The sequence below is a fragment of the Dasypus novemcinctus genome, chromosome 5 (assembly GCF_030445035.2).
Source record: "Dasypus novemcinctus isolate mDasNov1 chromosome 5, mDasNov1.1.hap2, whole genome shotgun sequence".
Taxonomy (NCBI): domain Eukaryota; kingdom Metazoa; phylum Chordata; class Mammalia; order Cingulata; family Dasypodidae; genus Dasypus; species Dasypus novemcinctus.
The window spans coordinates 136,058,862-136,080,276 of NC_080677.1; the positions used below are offsets into that span (position 1 = coordinate 136,058,862).

At 39.9% G+C, this 21,415-nt stretch overlaps 1 protein-coding gene across 10 annotated transcripts in view; it reads left to right on the forward strand.

The window, feature by feature from the left end:
* DPP6 (dipeptidyl peptidase like 6) overlaps window positions 1-21,415 on the forward strand; it is a 1,316,366-nt gene that overhangs the window by 991,223 nt on the left and 303,728 nt on the right. For all 10 annotated transcript variants that reach the window (XM_058297586.1, XM_058297590.1, XM_058297593.1 and 7 more), the window contains one exon: window positions 6,284-6,336. In XM_058297586.1, coding sequence (XP_058153569.1) covers window positions 6,284-6,336 — 53 coding nt within the window. The remainder of the gene's footprint in view (window positions 1-6,283; window positions 6,337-21,415) is intronic.

The following is a 21,415-nucleotide window of genomic DNA, read 5'->3' on the forward strand; positions in this document are numbered from 1 at the left end:
CATGTTTAGAATACATTTTTAGAGAAAGAAAAAGAAATATAATAGATACACAGTGGCCAAAAACACACAAAGAAAACATTATCTAAAAAATAAATTCTTCCAATGAGATGCAACTTTTTTATGCCTTTTAAGATAGATTTTGCAAATGAAACTGCAGTTTGTACTCTTCAAAGGGTTGCTTCCTTAATGTTCTTGATCCTTTCGGCTCTGTGTTGAGGGAAGAGTTTGTGGAAGGGAATGATATTTTATTATTTCTCCTGGAACAAAGTTTCGTTTTCCTTCCACTTCCCCATTTTTTGAGAGTAGCACCTGGCTTATAATTTCACTTTCATTTTTTTCAGGTTGTCCATGTACATTAATAGTTTAGTCTAGGGAAACGGACTTTGGCCCAGTGGTTAGGGCGTCCGTCTACAACATGGGAGGTCCGCGGTTCAAACCCCGGGCCTCCTTGACCCGTGTGGAGCTGGCCCATGTGCAGAGCTGATGCGCGCAAGGAGTGCCATGCCACACAGGGGTGTCCCTCGCGTAGGGGAGCCCCAAGCGCAAGGAGTGCATCCCGTAAGGAGAGCCACCCAGCGGGAAAGAAAGTGCAGCCTGCCCAGGAGCGGCACCGCCCACACTTCCCGTGCCGCTGATGACAACAGAAGCGGACAAAGAAACAAGACACAGCAAATAGACACAGAGAACAGACAAACGGGGGAAATTAAAATAAATAAATAAAACTTAAAAAAATAAATAAATAGAGTCTTTAAAAAAAAATAGTTTAGTCTAGAATTCTCCCTTAACATGCATATTTAGGAGACCCAGATCACAGGTTTTATGGGTATTTACTATCTGACTCAATCATTTTCAGTTTGAGTCTTTCTAATTAGTGACTCCATTTTCCAGATATTTGATAACATTTTCCATCCATGCATGCATTTTTTCGCCTGACAGTACAAACAAAGAATTGAAAATGGATAGTTCTCTCATATTCTTCCCATCATTGCTTATATAGGATTATTTTAATCTGTTTTTTTCCTTTTCCACTCAGAATATATTCATAGAGTTATATTCCAGGGTAATTTATTAGTATATTTAAAGAGGAATACAAAGGTGTAAGTATAGGTATTTGCTTTGGAGTGGTGTAACTCTGGAATGAAATAAAGTCACTATTTCCAGATGGATCAAAGGGATAGGCCTCAGCCAAGAAAGATGGCATATACCCTTACTTTAAATACTTGTTATCTCTGTTGATATCCTAGATTGTTCAGTTGACAAAGTCTCAGCATCATAACTTGTGAGTTAAAGGATAAACATTTTGTTCTGGCAATTTCCAACGTAGTGTTTACAGAGGGACAGACCTCACATTAAATCCCACTGGGGTGTGACTTAAAGTCCGTAAGATTCTATTTCCCTGGATGTAAAGTAAGGGTAATAATACCAACTATATGAAGAGTGATTGGGGTCATACATGCTAAGGAGTTGGCATAGTATCTAATACATAATACGTGTTTCTGCAGTACTAGTTACTCTCATCATCTTCTTCATCAGCATCACCACCATCAGCATCTCCATTGCTTTGGACTCTTCTTTATAGTATTTTCAAAGGCTCCTCCAAGTGTTATGGCCTGTGAGTAGTCCTGCCCCTCACCTTTTCCAGACCATAAATGTTCTGATAAGGAGGCTTTTTTTGTTATTGTTTTTTATTTGTTTTAGAAGTTGTTAGAAGTTATAGGGAGGGAACCTAGTAACTCAGAAGAAATTTTTCAATATCTGATTTAACAGTTATCTGTTTTCTCTGAATTTAAACCAGACATATGTATTAGCCAAAGGAATGCTGATGCAAAGTACCAGAAATCTGGCAGCTTTTATAAAGTGAATTTTTTTGTGGTAGAAGCTTATAGTCACAAGGCCATAAAGTGTAAGTTACTTCTCTCACCAAAGTCTGTTGACATATGTTGGAGCAAGATGGCTGCTGGACTCTATATGGGTTCAGTCTGCCTCTTCCTCCTAAGGCTCTGTGGTCCCAGCTCCTTCTGTTCTCAGCTGTACGTTAGCATAAGCCTTGTCTCTTTCCCTGGGGCTCGTTTCTTTCTGGGCTTTCTCAGGTGTTCAGGGCTCTGGTCTCTTCAGCTGCAAACTATCAGGTGAACAGCTTGACTCTCTCCCCAGGGATCTAACTTCAAAAGCTAAAAAGTTCTCTCCAATGTCATGTAGTTTTCTCTGTGAATCCCCACCCATCAAAGGGGTGAGGACTCAACATCCTATTGATGTGGCCAAATCAGAGTCCTAATCATAATTTAGTCAAGTAAAAGTGAAAACCTCTGAATTTAATACAATCTAATACTCCCAGAGGAACAGGGAGTTTACAAACACAATCAATATCTACTTTTGGAATTCATAAACAATGCCAAACTGCTACACTATATTAATTGCCTTTTACTGAATAAGAAATTACCCCAAAACTTAGTGACTTTAAGATAAGCATCAGTTATTATTTCATAGTTACTGTGGGTCAAAAATTCAGGACCATCTTAGCTGAGTAGTTCTGGTCCAGGGTCTCTCATGAGCAATCAAGAAGTCAGCCATTCCTCTCTCTAAGCCTAACTCAGCATATAAATACATTACCTTCCCCCAAGCATGGGACATGACTTCCGGGGATGAGCCTCCCTGGTACCGAGGGATTACTACCAAGCACCAACTAGCATTGCAACTGGAAAAAGACCTCGACCAAAAGGGGGAAAAGGTAAAAACAAATGAGTTTATGTGGCTCAGACACTTCAAAGTGAGCCAGGAGGTCATTCTCACAGCACGCAGTTGAGTCCAGCCCATGGTGTTTCTTGCTGGTGCCAAAGAGAGACATAAAAATCCACTTCCTTAAGATGTGAGAGTGGGATGGGGGTGGGACAGTGCAGGCGAGCCCTCATTACTGACTTTGACTAGCTCTTCTGTTGCTGGGGGCCTAGCTCTGAGGGCAGTCATTGTTCCAACCCAGCCTGGATGAAGGCAGCAGGGGAGACTTACAGACAGTAAGCTTCCTCAGAGCTGTGGAGGAAGCTGAAGGCTGTGTTTGCTGGGCATGTGCTGAGTCAAGAAAGCGCAGCTTTGGGGACCCATGGGAGAGAGAAGCTCTTGGTACCCTTCCTGTCTCCTCCCTCTTCCCCACTCAGCGCAATTTGGAGCCAGCTTGTGCTCCTTTGTGGGTTCCTGGCCTTGTTCCAGTGCGAATGACTAACCTGGGAAACTCCCCTCCAGTGTGCCCTCTCCTCCAAGAATTTGCTCTCCAGGCAAATGCAGCTTGAGACAACAAAAGTAGTATAAAAAACAACTGACTTGGGCAGCCTCGGGGCAAAGGCTTACTGGCTTTAAGTCTTATAATGGAATACCTGTGAGAGGGAGAAGGTCCTTTTCCCAGGGAATAGAGAGGTCATTCAAAGCCTGTGAAGAGGGGAACTCCAAAGGCCACTACGAACACAGCCCAGGAAAAGTCACCAGTGGAAAAGACAGGGAGTATCTTGCACTTTGCATTTGCCTTGGGCTTGACCTTCTTGACAGGAGGGCTGAATTCTGATGGAGAGGACTGGCCAAGGAAAAACCAATTTGCAAATAATTTTAAAGATATTTTTCACTTGGCTTTGCCTGGTTTCGTTAGCTCCTGACACTAGAGAAAATCTCTGTCATATCACTAGCTGAATACAAATGCAAGAAACAGACATCTTGGGGAATAAATCCCAGAGTTAACATTTTAAAATATTAAAATGTAGTGTGCAACAAAAGCTTACAAGACAAAGAACCACAAAATGAAGGCCCATCCAAAGGAAAAGGATAAAGTCCAGAAAACATCAATGAAGAAGACAAAACTGTGGACATATCAACAAAGACTTAAAAAGAAATAATCTTCAATATATTCAAGGAAATGAAGAATATCTTCTTGCATCTTACAGAGCAAGAAGTAAAGGATATCAGGAAAACAATGAATAAACAATATGAGACTCTCAATAAAGAGGTGGAAATTTTCAAAAGGAACCAAACAACTACTGGAGTTGAAGATCGCAACAATTGAAATGAAAAATTCCCAGGAGGGTTTAAAAAGTAAATTGAAGCAAGAAGAACCAGTGAACTAGAAGAGAAGACAGTTGAAATGAGTGAGACTGAGAAACAGAAAGAAAAAGAAGTATAAAAAGTAAAAATAGCTGCAGAGACCTGTGGGGCCCTGTCAAGATTATCAATATATGTTATGGGGGTTCTACAAGGAGAAGAAAAAGAGAAAGAGACAGAAGGAATATTCAAAGAAATAATGACAAAATTTCCCAAACTTACCAAAGATCTGATTATGCCCAAGATACCCAGAGAACACTAAACAGGATAAATTTGAATAGAAATATGCCCTGACACATACTGGTCAAACATTTGAATGCAAAGTACAAGGTCAGCATTCTGAAAGCTGCAAGAGAAAAGCAACATGTTATGTACAAGGAAGTCCCTATTAGATTGAGTGCCAATTTCTCATCAGAAACCATAGAGGCAAGAAAGAAGTGGGTCGAAATACTTAAAGTGCTGAGAGAAAACAATTAACCAATGAAGAATTTTATATCTGGTGAGACTTTCTTTCAAAAAATAGGGAAGGAGGGAAGCGACTGTGGCTCAATCAGCTGGGCTCCCATCTACCATATGGGAGGCCCTGGATTTACCTCCCAGGGCCTCCTTGAGAAGGCAGGCTCGCCCGCACGCCAGGGAGAACCGCTGGCCCTCAAGCACCGCGGAGTGCCATCGGCCTGCAAGCTCCACAAAGAGCCAACTCAGCAAGGTGACACAACGAAAAGGGAGACAAGGAAAAAGAAACACAGTTGAGCACACAGCAAATGGACACAAAGAGCAGACAACAAGCAAGCTGCAAAAGGAGGGGGGGGGATGTAAATAAAAATAAATACAGACACACAGAAGAACACACAGTGAATGGACCCAGAGAGCAGACAGCAAACAAGCCCAAGGGGGTGGGGAGGGAATAAAAAAAAAATAGGGAAAGATTAAGACGCTCTCAGATAAACAAAGCCACAGTTATCAAAACAACATGGCACTTGTACAAGGACGGACATATAGACCAATGGAATCGAATTCAGAGTTCAGAAATCAACCTTCACATTATGGCCAACTGATTTTTGACATGGGACAAATACTACTCAATTAGGAAAGAATTATGCTGGGAAAACTGGACCTCCATTCATACATACAAAAATCAACTCAAAATGTATCAAAGACCTAAATATAAGAGCCAGGACTATAAAACACCTAGAAGAAAAAATAGGGAAGCATCTTCAGGCCTTGTGTTAGATAATGGTTTCCTAGATTTTACACCAAAGCACAAGCAACAAAATTAAAAATAGATGAATAGAACCTCATCAAAATTAAAAATGTCTGTGCATCAGAAGACTTTATCATGAAAGTAAAATGACAGCCTATACAATGGGAGAAAATACTTGGAAACCACATATCTATAAAGATATCCTACAACTCAAAAGCAAAAAGACAATTAAGATATGGGCAAAAGGCTTGAATAGCCATTTCTCCCAAGAAGATAGACAAATGGCCAAAAATTACAAGAAAAAATCATCAGCATCATTAGCCATCAGGGAAAAGCAAAATCAAAACTGCAGTGAGAAACCTTTCCACACCTACTAGAAAGACTAAATTTTTTTTTTAATGGAAAATTACAATTGTTGGAGAAGATATAGAGAAATACAAACACTCATTTATTGTTTATGGGAATGTAAAATGGTGCTGCTGCTGTGGAACAGTTTGGCAGTTCCTCACAAAGTTAAGTATAGAATTACCCTATGACCTGGCAATACCACTTCTAGGTATATACCCAGAAGAAATGAAAGCAGGGACTGGAACAGGTATTTGCACACTGATGTTCACAGAGGCATTCTTTGCAGTTGTCATAATTTACAGAGAACTCCAATAGTACATTGGTCTTAAGGTCCCATTGTTCATAGCTGACTATAATTGCATCTAATGACCAAAGTTCCCTCATTAGTATCTGTGCTATATTTAGTTAAGCAAGAAATCTGTGCCACTAATTTAATCACAAACCAGGTGGCCATGGAGATGACATCAAGACTCTGGCTGCCCTGTAAATCATGGGCAAATGATGAAAATAAAATAAACATGGTCTGTAAATTAACTTCCTACCTAAATTAAAACTTTTCCTCCAGGTCTCCTGATTAACTACTTTTGTTCCACTGATATTTTGAGGATTCATAGTGATTTGTCTCAATGCCTGCTTTTTTGTCTGTTTCAGATATATCAACACTCCTACACTGGATATTATGTGCTGAGCAAAATTCCTCACGGGTAAGATTCTTCTTTCATTTTCTTTTAATTAGAAATCTGCAGAATGAAGGGAAGGGTAGAAAGTTTAGCTGTTGTTTATCAGTGAGTAAACAGGACATCTTGACTTTCAAGAACAAAGGGTCCTGGTGTTGCTGGAACACTAAGGGTATCACAGGGTCACTAGGGTCCAGTTAATTGCCCATTTGTGAATAACCGCCGAGGATTAAGTCACAGCTGGTGGTAAAAGAACCACCGCCTACTCAGCATCCCCTGAACAGGTTTACCACTAGTGTGTATGCTCATGTTTCTGGCCCTGGTTGAGCTTATTTGTGCTCATAAAAACAAGGTGCGTGTGCCCTTTTTAGATCAAGCTACCAGGGTCATGCTGTTTCACAATCTCAGATTGTACCCCGACACTCATTCTGTCTGTCAGATAATGCATGATTTTGGAACCCAGAATGTATGTGTCGGAAGGAAAGACACAAGCACAAAAGCAATATATGTATTTAAGCTTCTAGTGCTGGATAGATAGATTCACACACAACACTTGGATGAATATCAATAACTTCATCTTTGGAACCAAAAGGAAGTAAAGACACTGACCAAATCTTGGTGAAGACATTTGTTGAATCAGATGCAGATGAAAAAACCATTAGGGTGGCTTGTTATTATTATTCATTCTTTCTTTCTCTTCCTCCTCCTCTTTTCTCCTTCTCTCCTTCCTTCACCTGTTCTCCTATAAATTCCCCTCTCCTTCTTGTTCCCATCCTCCTCCTTCTCCTCCTTCATATCCTCTATTGTTCCTATAACAATATTTTGAAAAAAGTTAAGTACTCAGGAAAGTTTTAAGGAAATTGAATTGTGCTGCTGGCCATATTATATAGACTCCTTTGAAAATTAAGCGTGAGGCATCCTAACTCTTCCAAGCAAATTTAAGCAAACAGCAGGAATTGTTAAGTATTGTTCCAGAGGAGAGCATTAGCCGCAGCATGAATGTTTAGAATTGCTGATGTCTGCTTTCTACTGAGTTTTGGTAGAACATGTGTTTATCCGTGGAAAACAACCATGGAGAAAATAATTTCATTTGGACTGCAGTCAAGTGAAAGGTGCATGTAGATAGGCAGCAAAATGTCAGTAATAGTCTCTGTTAGATTATTAGGAAACATCAAGCCCAAAGAAACAGATTGCCTACCAGAGTAAAAATAAAGTATCCATAAGATTTTTTTAATGAAAGTTGTATTTCAAATAGAAACTCCAATGTTCTTAACTAAAGAGGAATTATTCTAATATTTTTCAAGCATCTTCAAAGGTCATAGTAAAGAGGAATTTAATTATGCCCTGAGACTTATCTACCCCTTTTGGGAACAGTAGAATTTATTATAGATGATAGATATTTCATTCCATTTTATTTAAGTTTGTAAAACTCAAAACTATGAATGCATTTTCTGTCTAACATATAGTGTTACTATTTTACTGCAACAGTCATAATTTAGGAGAAACAGATTCTGAGAAGCTGGCACAAGCATTTGGCAAATAATCTGACAGATTTAAAGGCAGGACAATCCTTGCTGAAGTCTCTCTTTCAGTGCTCAGATACCTGGAGCCTCATGGTATATTCAATACCGATTTGTGATGAGCTGCTTTTTGTAATTTTAAAGTAGAGGTCCTGATAGTAATGATGCTCATCATTTGATGATTGACTTTTTTGCACTCTTATCCCCATTTTATAGTGAGAGCTCCAAAAGGTTAAGTAACTTGTCCATCTCTATCAGAGACTAGCTATGGTAGAGATGAATTTCAAACCCAAGTCTGGCTGACTTTGAATTCCATGCTTTTAAAACAACCGTCTAGATTTGCTGCAATTAAGTTAAAATTTTACTATACAGAGGACGTTAGAGCTGTAAAGGTCTGATTTTTAGTGACGTACTCATTTGTTTCTTTTCTAAGGATTCTTATAAATTGAAAGCTATAGCAGATCACTTGTTGCTTTTGCTTAGAGGGGAAAACAACCTTTGATGGATATCAAAGTCAGTGTTCCTCCCCATCTCCTTATAAATTGACGCAACATCTCTAAAAATGGTGTTTCTTGACCCTGCCAACTAGTCCTCTTCACCATAAAATCATTTCTGGAAATTAATCAAGTAAATAATCTCAGATATTACCAAAATCTTATTTGTATTAACAAGACAGTGGATTTCTGACATTGAGAACATTTAGGCCTGAGGGGTTTTGCAACTTCTATCTTTAAAAGAAACTTGACCTCTCAAAAAAGGCAATGGTGTAAGTGCACTGCCACCAGGTGGCAGGAGAAGAGCATAGCCCAATTTTAAGGCTTCAACTGTAGGTGGTTTTTACATAAAGATCACAGAAGTCTTTTTAAAATACAAATTTCTATTAAAATATTTAAATGCATAATAGTCAAGCACACAAAAATGGAGAGCCTTTCTTGAAACTTCTGAAGACAAAATTTTTTCACATGTCTTCACCTTTCCTATTTATGACTCCTTCACCTAAATTCTTCACTTAGTGCCAGAAACCATCCATCTTTCAGGATGGGATTATCATTTACAACCTGATTTTTTCCCTGGTAACTTCAAGCTGTTCCAATCAGCCATAGAGAAAGGTGAATTTAAGTTTTCAATGCCCTCAGATACATGGTTTCCTTTCTTTTCACAAAAGGCAGAAGAGAAACCAGAGACAGTGTGCGCTCTTTCCTCTCTCTTTCACCCAGTCAGAAAGAGGCACTCACTCACCTCACGATTTGTTATTTTGGCGTCCCTCTGTCTATAGTTTTGACCTCTATAGCTGGAGCCAGGTAGAATTCTTTCTGCACGAAATGGCTAGAAGTATAATGGGAATCCCAAGACAGCTGAATTTTCATTTACTCAGAGATTATTTACCTAGTGCCTAGGGGCATATTTGTTTGACTTTTACATACCAAGTTTTCAAATGTTGTATTTTTAAAGGACATGTATCCTTTGCACAGATTATTTAAACAGAATTAAATTTATTTTTAACGTAGAGTTTCACTAAAAGTCATATGCCAGAATTTCAGCAAAATAAGGCAGTCTTGGGGAGCAAGTGGTTGAGCACCTGCTATCCACGTACAAGGTCCCAGGTTCAATTCCTGGTACCTCCTAAAAAAAGCCATCTTCCAAGATAGAGATTGTAGCCAACTAAATCTTCTCTATCAAAGGTACATTGCATGTTTTCATACAAGTTTTTGTAGACTTGGTCCACTTCTTAACAATTTCATGACATGACTTTTTTTCTTGATTTGCTCTCTCCTTTGGCATAATTTCTTTAAAAATACATACATTTCTAATATGCAGTCTCACGTCTAATAGGATCATTTTGAAAATCACATAAACTAGAGAAAATCAACTCCTACAATAGAGATCAATTTAAAGAAAAATTGGGCATGCCTAAACCCTTAATTAGATACTATTGGCATTTTTTGGTCTAGCAAATTCAAAGGACAATGGATTAGAGAATAAGTATTCAAATGTAATTTTTTTATGGCAGTTCATCTTCCCTGGGGGTTATTGCCTTAACTTTTCTCACTTAGTCTTATTTTTCAGGCACCAAAAAAAAGGGTACCAAATTTTTCTTCCTTTAGGATTGTGGTTGACTTTTTAAAGTCATATTATGGGTGAAAATAATAGACATAAGTTTCCTTCTGTCAGAATGATCCTCTAACTTTATAGACTGGAATGCAGATGAGCTTTCCTTTGATTTAGAAAATAGATCTCTAGGCTGATAACATGCATATACACAATGTTCAGCACCTTCAAAAACCATAATGTTCTGTTTAAGAGCTTAAGCTCTGTAGTCACACCTAAATTTGAGTCTCCATTCTGCTGCTGACTTTTGGCCCTGTGACCTTGGGTGAGTTGTTTTACCTCCATAGATCTTAGTTTCCATATTTTAAAAATGATAATAAGAATAGCACCCACTTCCTAGGCTCATTATAAGACTTCAGTGGAATAAGATATGCAAAACACAAGCAAAGCATTTTGCTTATAGAGAGCACTGTGGGAAATGTTAGCTCTTATTATTGTAGTAAGCACTATATGTGTATTCTCTTGATTAAATAATATCAGACTTTTCTTTCTAGCAAGCTCAAATTCTTTCTGTTGCAAAGAGTGGAATTACACGTAATAATAAAATTTCCTCTGATACTTTTTCTAAGCTAAGGTTTGTTCCATGACATTCAAGTAATTATAATGCCTTGTGACTTTAATTTCCCTCTTAAAAGAGGCATCTATAACCTCAGTGTAGTATCCCAACTACCTATAATTCTCAATGCTCAATAAATTCTTCTTTTATCTCATCTTAATTTGACCCACTGCAATTTATTTTTTAGCATTCTTGGCTTCCCTTCAATGGAAGCAGGGTAGACTACATACTTCAACAATTACTTATTGAATATGCAATCTCGAACAACAAAAAAGCCTGGTTCCTATCCTTAAGTAATTGAAAATCTTGTTGAGAAGGAAAGACACAAGCTTATATAACAATATGATATACTCAAATGAGTATTTTCAACACTGAGATAACAAAGAAGGAAGAGGGCATTGTGGGCAACCCTGGCTTCAGCTGACCCTTTCTTTTTCTTTTTTTTTTTTTAATAGCTGGAGACATCAAGGAGATATTCCAGGCTAGGGAAAGCATAAAACAAGTTTGACCTTTGCAATGAGTCAACATTGTCCTGGATTTAGTGAGGAGCCAGGCCAGGGTAGAGTAGGGGTGTTCACACAGAAATTGGTGGAGAGAGGGTCAGGTGGCGTTTTTTTGTGCCTGGAGCTTAGAGGACCTAAACACCACCCTGGAGTGATTGGGCTTTACAATAAGAACACTCAGAACACAGAACACATTACAAAGAACAAAAGAGAGATAAGATTTTAAAAAAATAATAGGTTGTTGGGGGTTTATGTTTATGTATAGAGTAAACTAGAAGAAAAGGAAGATTAGAAGTGTGGATTCAATTAGGAAGCCTGGTGGGAGGTAATGAAGACAGAATTTGGGAAGAACTCAGTCAATGTAGAAACCACATTCATTGTAGTTAATGGGTAGCTAGTGTTTTCTTGGGAAATGAAAACAGATTTAAGAATTTACCATGCTGCCGGTCTAATCAAATCTTTGGCAGTCTCTGCCTGGTGCAGGAGAAGATTCAACGTAGAAAGTTCATGAGGGCAGCAATGAGAATTAGTGTCAGTGTCAGAGCTTCTGTGGTTTATTTCCCTTCCAGTCATTTCTTTTAGTGTATAAGTCACCAGGGACCCTGTTGCTGGACCTTCCACACACACACTTTGGCTCTGGTCACAGATGCTGGAGGTTGTCTAAATAGGAGTATTTGTGTGATCTGGGAGAGAACCAACGTGAGGTCAAAATGTGGAAGAAAGAGATGTTCTTGGCATTTTATGTCTCTATGGCATCGAAGAAGGAGAAGCCTACTGTCATTTGACCTTGTATATTTTCAGAACTGTGGACAGTGCACGGATCTTAGAGGGCTTTGTCTTAGCTGCTTCTCCTCCCCATTCCCTTCCATCTCCTGCCTTCCTCCCTCCCTCTGAAACCAAACCCTTAGCCAGAATTACCAAAAGAATATGGACTTTAGCATCAAAGTGGTCTGAGAGTAAATTCCCAGTCAGCTTCTCTGTGTAATCATGGAAAAGTTCCTTTCTGGGCACAATTTTCCCATATATAAAATAAAATAAAATGCTGAATTCATAGGGCTACTGTAAAGATGATATGGGACACAATGCCATCATGAGATGCATTTAGGTGCCTTTCTTGGTGCCTGGGAAGTACTGCAGACTCTATTCAGGATGAACCTTAAAACCCAATCTCAAGGCCCATGATATGGTCCAATCTCATTATTCCCCTTTCCCCACAGTTTCCCTACATTTGGGCAGAAATAAATTTCATCCTCAATGCCAACTCTGTTCAGGTGGTAATGGCTTCCTGAAGGTTTGAGTTTAAATATAGTCCAAGACCATGTCAGGCTTTGTCGGGAAGAGTGCCTTCACCAATGATTTTCGCCTATGGTGAGCAGGGGAAGAAAGGATGGTAGCATGTTCTGCTTTGTATTTGCCAATCCTGCCCTCTGTGAACCAGCCACATCAAACAGTGTGTCCAGTCACTGCCTAAAACTTATTTCACACTGTAATTTCTTCTTGCCTTAAATTGCCAGTTATCTGTTTGTAGATAAATATTTTTTCAAAACAATGTTTAGAAACATTTTCAGTATGTCTTCATAACCTGACATGTTCTCCGCCATCATTCTAGCTAGCAGAGAGAGGAGTTAGAGGAGAGGGGCTTGGACTGTGTCTACGGTACCAATGGCTGTAGCGCAGGGTGCTATAATGACTTTGCACAATAAAAATTGTGGAAAAGGCTGCATCGAAAGATCTTGCTTTCTTTCCAGTGCTGAAGTTCTCACACGACAGGACTGAAGTTAGTCAGCAAATTAATCATATGCACAGGGAGCTTGCATCAACCATTCTTTTCAACCCAATAGCCAGCTGTCCTCAAGGACTCTCTTAGTATGTCTAAAAAGTCTTTGAACAAATAAAACATTTTGAAAATGGGGTGCAAATAAGCTTGATTCATGCTTTTCTCAGGCTCAGTGTCAATCACTAAGCTCTAAATTCATATCCCTTGATTTGTTCCTGGCAAAGAAGGTACTCCATAATGTTGGTTGGTAGTTTGAAAAAGTTAAGTAATTCAACACTGTTGACCAAAAAGAACATAAATGCCTGGACCCAACCCCAAACTGACTAAACTATAATCTCTGAGGATGGAGCTTCAGTCTAGTGTAAGTTAGGGATTTTAATGTGGAAGCAAGATCATCTGTCCCGGCTCCTTCTTTGATTTGCTGTCAATACTAAAAGCCACAGTTCACCCCATATTTTAGTGGGCCTAAGAAATAACACTACTATTTCTAAACATGTCACTAAAGTTTCCTCTGAAACATTAAATTTCCTTATCTTCTCAACAGATTCAGGGAAATGGTCGTAGATCTCAGATTAGCAATGTTTTTGGAGATTTATTTAATGATATCTAGTAAAGGCCCAGTAGAATCAAACTGCACTAAAGAGATAAGATATGGCTCAGTCTTTTGTAGTCTTAATTCATCCCCATAAAGGGACACAACAGTGTTTATTTTTATCTTGTTTCTGGGCCACTCCAAACACACATTTCACTTGGGCTCCACCTTGTGGAATTCAATAGTTAAGTCGACTATTTCTATTTCAAAGAGCTCTGCAGATAAGCGCCTTGAATATTACCAGTAACCATGTTTAAAACTGCTGGGTAGTGATTTTGTATCTTTTTTTTTCATCTTGACTGTTGATCACTTTCTTAGACTGAAGAATCACAGTGTCAGTTATAAGTCACAAAAATTAGAGACCTGTGTTGACCCCTTTCAGCTAGTCCCAGGGAGTAGGTCACCTGAGATGGAGCCATTTTACAGCTCCTGAGTTCAGTTCTCTTCTTGCTCATAGATATTTTTCCTAAGAAAGAAAGGGCTTCGTGCATTTGGCTGATGCCACTGGAGAGCTGGAGCCTTGTGCACATTTATAATGTATTATGCATCCCATTCATGCTACAGAAATAAAGATCACAGTTATTGGACATGTGCCAGGTCCTATGCCAGGCATTGGATCAACACAAAAGACTACACACAACCCTTGCTGTCTTGTTTGTTTTATTTTTCTAACATCTTCCCCTTACCTCTGTGGTCCAGGTTGTCCCTAGCCAAGGGCCAGACTCAGAGCCCCCGACCTTGTCTACATTGGTAACACTGGTTTAAAATGAATAGCAAGGGCAGCCTTGAGCAGGAAAGGGAGTCGCTAAAGGACAGCATCTGTCTTTGGGATGGGCAGGCAGTCTAAATGATGGGGTGGGAAGGGTGATGGAGAGAACTGTATTAGCTGAATACATGTATATAGTAACAGGTTTATAGTGATATTGATACCAAGCAAGGGCTCACTGCCCCATGTGCACAGAGGCCAATACTGTGACATTGGGATTTCAAGAGGAGAAAACACTTTAATGCAAGGTGAATTGGCATGGAGACAGGAGATAAGACTCAAATCTGTCTCCCTGATCTAAGCACTAAGGGAGATTTTATGGGACTGAGAGGTGAGAGGGGGGGATAGAATTGGGAGTTTGACTTGGTATAATCCAATGAGTTAATTATAGAGTTGTCTATATGTGATAGAATGGATTTTAGGTCAGATCTTTCTTACTGAAGGACCTCTTACATTTGATTGGCTTGTGATGTCTCTATCTTCCTAATCTTGGTTCCAAGGGAGGTGACCTCAATCCTTGGTGTCTCAAAGGTCATCTAAAGGACAAGAGTTAGTGTTTTCTGCATATCCTCAGGTTATATGACCTGCAGTTAAACAAGGTCAAAAAAAAGACTATAAGAACAGAGGATACCTGCCTGCAAACTGGTTTTGGTCTGCTCATGACTTCATTATAACTTACATATCATGAAACTTATGCCTTTTAAATATATAGTTCAATAAATTTTGGCCATATATGCAATGATGTAAACACTCCCACAACTAAGATATATAACATTTCCATCACCCCCAAAACACTCCCTCATGCCCCTCCCTTATCCCTTGTGTTGTCCCCAGCAACCACTGATAGGTCACCTGACCCTATAATTTTGCCTTTTCTAGGACATTGTATAAATGGAGTCAAATAATGTATAGTCTTTTGTGGCTGCAGCTTCATTAGTTTAATTGCTTTTGAGATTCATTGATTCGTTGCATGGACTTGTTCATTTATTTTTTGTTGATGAGGATTGCATGGATATATCAGGATTTGTTCATTCGGCATTTGATTGTCATTTGAGTCATTTCCAGTTTTGGGCCATTGTGAATAAAACTGCTATAACATTTGCATACAGATTTCTATATGAACATATGTTTTCATTTCTCTTGGATAGATACCTAGGTAGAATTTGTGGGTTGAATGGTAAGTTATGTTTAACTTATAAGAAACTGTCAAAGTGTTATCCAAAGTAGCAAAAGCATTTAGACTCCCCCACACACACACTTTTTTCTAAACTCACTACCCAGTAGGGTTCATTTTATGGAACCCTTGTCCTTAGCCAAGTCACTTTGCATGGCTGGCTGTAATTTACCATCCCCTGGGAATGACTTTATCTGCAGCTGTGGGTAAACGCTTATGGACTCCTAGAATACAAATTTATATCCCTTCAACCCAGCCTCTGTCTTCCTCTCTCTGCCCGTTGCTTGGGGCACTCAAGGTGATTGTGTCTGATCTGCAAGAGGAGCTGCCAGCATGTGCTATTTCTCATCCCCACAAATTATTCGTTTTGGAGCACTTTTATAAATGACAGATAGGTTCAGAGGTGGGGGAGTAAGTGGCAAGGCCTAATAGGAAATTAGAGGCAGGAAGCAGAGCAGAATGCTTCCTGATAGGACTGTTTAACACTGCCCTGGGCACAAACCTTGAGGATGTTTGAGGACATCTAGATCCCTACTCAGTGGAACTCCAAGCTTCTTGGTCATTGTGGAGGGATGGGTTTCTTTGCAAGAATCACCCCTCTTGGTAGTCTTCCTAAGGAAGGAAAAGGTAAGAACAGAATTAGAAAATGTGCATATGTCACTGACTTCAGCCTGGATTGGGTCTTTCAGTGCTTCAAGTCTTAAAGGAAAATTCTACAGCCTGACAGAGACTTACACACTAGAGCAATCTAATGGCTTGTGCAATAGAAACCTCTTCAGACATTGGGGTTCCTATATAGGGCTAGAAAAGGTCATAAAGCAACTTTTATTGAAAGGGCAATTTAGGCTTTTTCAAAGACTTTCATATACATTCTTTTCTTGTATCACTATGACAACCCCATGAAAAGAATAGGCTGATAGTGTTAGCCCTTGCTGGGAGGCTAATTGATTTGCAAAGTACAACAAATCCAGTTTGTACTTTTTTGATAAAGAAGTATTTTTGGAGCTGCTAGCTATGGACAGTACGTGGTATTAACTCATTGAGAAGACCAATTCCAAGTTTAGGGCCAGAAAACTCCAAAACATAGTTTGCGGTGGAGATAATTGAATTGTTTATTAAGACAAGACCTTCCAATTTTCCCAAGACCTTTAGCTCGGTCAGGCAACACAGCCTTACCAGGATATCAGACATTCAAGAGGAAGATGTAATGCACTGCTGTAGCCAAAACATTCAGATTAAAAGGAAGCCACACAAAATTAAGATTTTTGTCCATGCAAACTAAAAATGAATTTAGCCCTAATCTGTAGCCCCTGTCTTTTCTACAGCCAAAAAATTGAGTGAAGATGCCCCAAACTGGTGGAGGAAAGGGGCCTCCCTTTGGAGAGTTTACCTTTTTATAAACACAGAAAGTTTGGACAACCAAGTTCCCAATCCTTAGCATGAAGGTCAAGGTTTTTACATCTCTGTTTACATCTAAACTCTGACTCACCACATCATTGCCTAAATGTGAATTTGTATTAAGCATTTGAAATGGTGGCAGTAGCTTTCAGGGCACACTTAACATACATACTTAGGAGTCCCTCCTCTGGTTCCCTATATAAACAGCCCAACATTGAATATAAGATAACAGTCCTTAAAGGAGGAAAACAACCCAAAGCCAAGGTCAGTTTGAACCATGCATTTAACGATTAGTGAAGTCAGAATTAGAATTTCTCCATCAGGACTGAAGCTAACTCAAAATGCCCTGTCTTGATATCCATCCTCAGCCAGACTGGCTCTTCCTACTCCTGCCCCTGATGATCTCCCTCCAATGCAGCCCACATGCAGCTGTCCTCAGTGTTTTTTCCTGTCTCACTCTCTGCTTGAAAAGCCACAGTAATTCCCTATTACCTACTATATAACCTAAACACCAACTGGCTTTCAAGGCCCTATCCATTCTGCCTCTGTACTGTTTCATCCAGCCTTTTTCTTCCCAGTATATACCCACTGCTCCAGATAGAAAGGTTTCCTTACTATTTCCCTCAAATCACACCCTCATTGTATTTTCTGTTTTTGTTATCTATGTCCCTTATTGAAATTCTTTGCTTATTTTTCTATCCATGCCTAAAAATACCATTATTTAAACCTCAGCCTAGGCCCAAATTTCTTTCTACTTCCTTCTCTCTTTATTGCTTTTATGAATGAATGAATGAACATGCAAATGCATATGTAGGTACTTCATGAACACTTACATGTGTTTGATACTAAACTAGAAACTTGAACATGTTGTAACTTATTTTATTCTCACAAATATGGAATGTAGGTAATAGCCTCACTTCAGAGATAAGACTGAGAGTCACAATTGACTTGAGCAAGTGACTCAAGCTACTGCAACCATTGGTTGGCCATGATTGGAACTCATTTCTTCTAGCTCCAAGCATAGCATTCCCTCTGTGATATCATTTTCCACTCTTATTTCAATATTATATAAGAGATGCTGACCAAACTGTAAACAAAGTGGCACACCTTTTAGTTTTGTACATATGTAAAATCCTTAAGAGCAGGGGCCAGGTAATAGCATTCATGTTTCCCTCATAATGTGTAGTATGCTTTGAAGCACTTAGTAAGCACTGTTTTTAATAGTTGTGAGGTTGGGAGAAGACTGAGTGACCAACTAGATAAGCTGAGAGTTAGTGACTTTGACCAATGTATCTCCTTAGTTTGTATCTAGGAACAAAAGACCTTATGAAGCACCTCTGTGGTTTATGATCTGTTTGACAAGAAAGGACATACCATTCACAAAGATTAATAGTTAACAGTGGTGCTATTTTGATATGGTGAATGAAGGTTATCTGAAGCAAATAACTATCAAAATAAAATTATAAATTATCAAAGCGTGACTCAACCTGAATTATACCTCACTGATGTAGAACAATGAAAAGTCCTAAAACAGTCTTATCAAGTAGTCTAATCAAAGGCCCCTCAACTGAATTCAATGCAATCAAAGGGTATCACACCCAGAGGAATAGATTAATTTACAAACATAATCTTTCTTTCTTTGGGGTTCATAAAATAATCTCAAACTGCCACACCCTCCTTAAGTAGCATAACCTTGAGCAGTATCTTTGTTTCCTTTTTGAAATGGAGCTAAAGGTAACTGCTCAAGATGCTTAAAACATTTGTCAGAGTCATCAATATGTCTTGGGAAAGACAAAGTTTCTATGCATGTATTTTCTTGGTTTTGTATTAGAATTCTTTCTTACATGTGCTGAGCAGATACTTGGTTAAGGGTGACTTACCCCCTATCCTCAACACATGTACAAGATCCCTGAGAAAAGGGGGAAAAGACTGTCTTTGAGAGATAATGAAATTCACTAGCAGTGATTGCCATGATCACTGCCAGCACAGTCTCAGTGTCTATCTTGACTTTGTGGCTGAACCACCTGAGAATTCCATCCCAGGATTTCCTGGGCATATCTTCAAGCAGGGAAACTTAGCTCAAGATGATTTTGCAGGAATGGAAATCTGATCAGTTGTATTGGGCCAATTTGAAGACAGGTTTATTTTCAAAGTTGAACTGCCCTTTGCCATTTCTGACTCCCTGTTGACAGCAGGATGCCTGTATCAACAGCAATCCATTAACCCAGGTCTCCTGGCCCCTTCGCATCTAGTCCTATTTTTGGCAAGGTTTTTGTACTTAGAGAAAAGTCTTCTGTGAAAGTGATCTTATCATTAATTTGGAGATCCTAGGTGCCCTTGTCATCCTTGTTCTGACATAAAAAAGAAATTGACTTTAATAATGTGACATGTTGCCACCATGTTAATCCCAATCACTAAATAGTATTCAAATAGAAGAAATAACTTTTGATACAAAGTAGAGAATTTGCTTTTTGTAACGAGTTTTTTCCTGGTCCACAGAGAAATATGATCCGGGAGGAATATGTGCATGGGTCTGCAAATGTTCACACAAGAGTGGTATATTATTATGCTTCTAAAAAGAAAATGTCTTAATTTAAGTCCAGAGCTTTCTTTTCCCCAAATTACAGTCATCCTAAAAAGAATTTCTAATCTGGCTTTCATGAGAAGCCAAAATGATGGAAAGACTCCTTAAAAAATAAAAGCTGTAGGAACCAGCAAGATGGCAGCAGAGTAAGGAGCTCCTAGAGTCAGCTCCTGCTACAGGGCAGTTAGCAAACAGAGCTCTCTGGAGCTAGCTGAGGCACCTGTTTGGAGCTCCAGGAGACCAGAAGAGCATCCTGCAATGTCCTTGGGAGAGTGGAAGGAGGAGACTGCCCGTCTGCAGAGAAGACTCATAAGTAGAGGCTCCACACCACAGAGGCCGGTGCCCATCCTCCACTGGAGGCACAAGCCACCTCGGGAGCTGTTCTCTGGCTGGAATGGAAAGCTCCACTTCCCCAAAACGGGGGAGGAAGAGACGGTTAGGCACCAATTTCAACTATGATGAGGAAATTCAGTGGGCTACAGTATGATCCTGAGAACAGTTAAGGTTTGAGCCTGTCCAGGTCAGAAAGAGTCTGGGAGCTGCCATCTTAACTCCACGCCTGGCACAAGGGGAAGGGGGGTGGACTGAAAATCCCAGTGCTGGTGGGGGCCAGCTTCCTTCCATCCAGGTCAGATTGCAGTTCTAGCCTAGGCCCCAGTGCCACTGATAGCAGGGAGGAAGCTGAGGGACCTGTGCCAGCCTCTCTGGGAAATTATTGGCCAAGCTACAGAGGTCTGTGATTATCCTACCTCTGGCAGCACAAGCTGCCCCAGGAGCTGTTCTGTGATGGGAATTGGAAGCTCCATTTCCCAGAAACAGGGGAGGAGGAGACAGTTGACTGCCGATTTTAGCTACTGATGGGGAGACTTGGCAGGCTATTGGGAACAGCTGGGGTGAGAACCAGCCCAAGTCAGAAAGAGGCCAGTATCCGCCATTCTGACTCTGCCCCCAGCCTGAGGGGAATCCATGCTGGCAGTTTCTTTCATGCAAATCAGCCTGCAACCCACCTAGGCTTCAGCCCCACCTCTGGCAGGGAGGAGGCTGAGGAGCCCTGCACCAGCCTATACAGGTAACTGCAGGGAACTTTGGCTGGCATAGACTGAAAATCAGAAGTCTACCAGGGCAACTGCAGTCATTTTAGGACCCACACTGCATAGACTGCTGCCCACACCTGCAGCTCCATCCCTGCCCAAGGTAGGGGAGAAAGGGATGTGTCTCTCTTGGCAACTACTGTCTAGGCCTGCACATGGATTATTCCACATAGCTGTGACTCTGTCCCTACCCCTGGCAAAGGAGAAAGTTGGAAGAAGCTTCATTGGTCCCTGGTGCAATGAGGACAGTTAGAGCCTCCACAGCTTACAGCACCAAGTACATACTTGGTTCCTACTGCATAACCAGGAAGGGAGAAACAACAGGAAGCCCTAAACTAGAGAGAGAAACTGCATCCAGAAAAAATACTCTAGTAAGCCAGATGTGACGACACCAACAAAAGATTACAATCCACACCAAGAAACAGGAAGCTATGGCCCAGTTAAAGGAACAAGATAAGCCTCCAGATGACATAATGGAGTTGAGACAACTAATTATAGATATTCAAACAAATCTCCTTAATAAATTCAATGAGATGGCTAAAGAGATTAAGGATATTAAGAAGACACTGGATGAACACAAAGAAGAATTTGAAAGCGTACATAGAAAAATAGCAGCTCTTATAGGAATGAAAAGTGAAATAAATGAAATTTAAAAAACATTGGAATCATATAATAGCAGATTTGAGGAGGCAGAAGAAAGGATTGGTGAGCTTGAAGAAATGGCCTCTGAAAGTGAACATACAAAAGAACAGATGAAGAAAAGAATGGAAAAAATTGAACAAGGTCTCAGAGAACTAAATGGCAGCAAAAGGCATGCAAACATATGTGTCGTGGGTGCCCAGAAGGAGAAGAGAAGGGAAAAGAGGCGGAAGGAATATCTGAAGAAATAATGGTAGAAAATTTCCCAACTCTATTGGACATAGATATCCCTGTCCAAGAAGCACAACATACTCCCATCGAAAAAAATCCAAATAGACCAACTTCAAGACACATACTCATCAGAATGTCAAAGGCCAAAGACAGAATTCTGAGAACA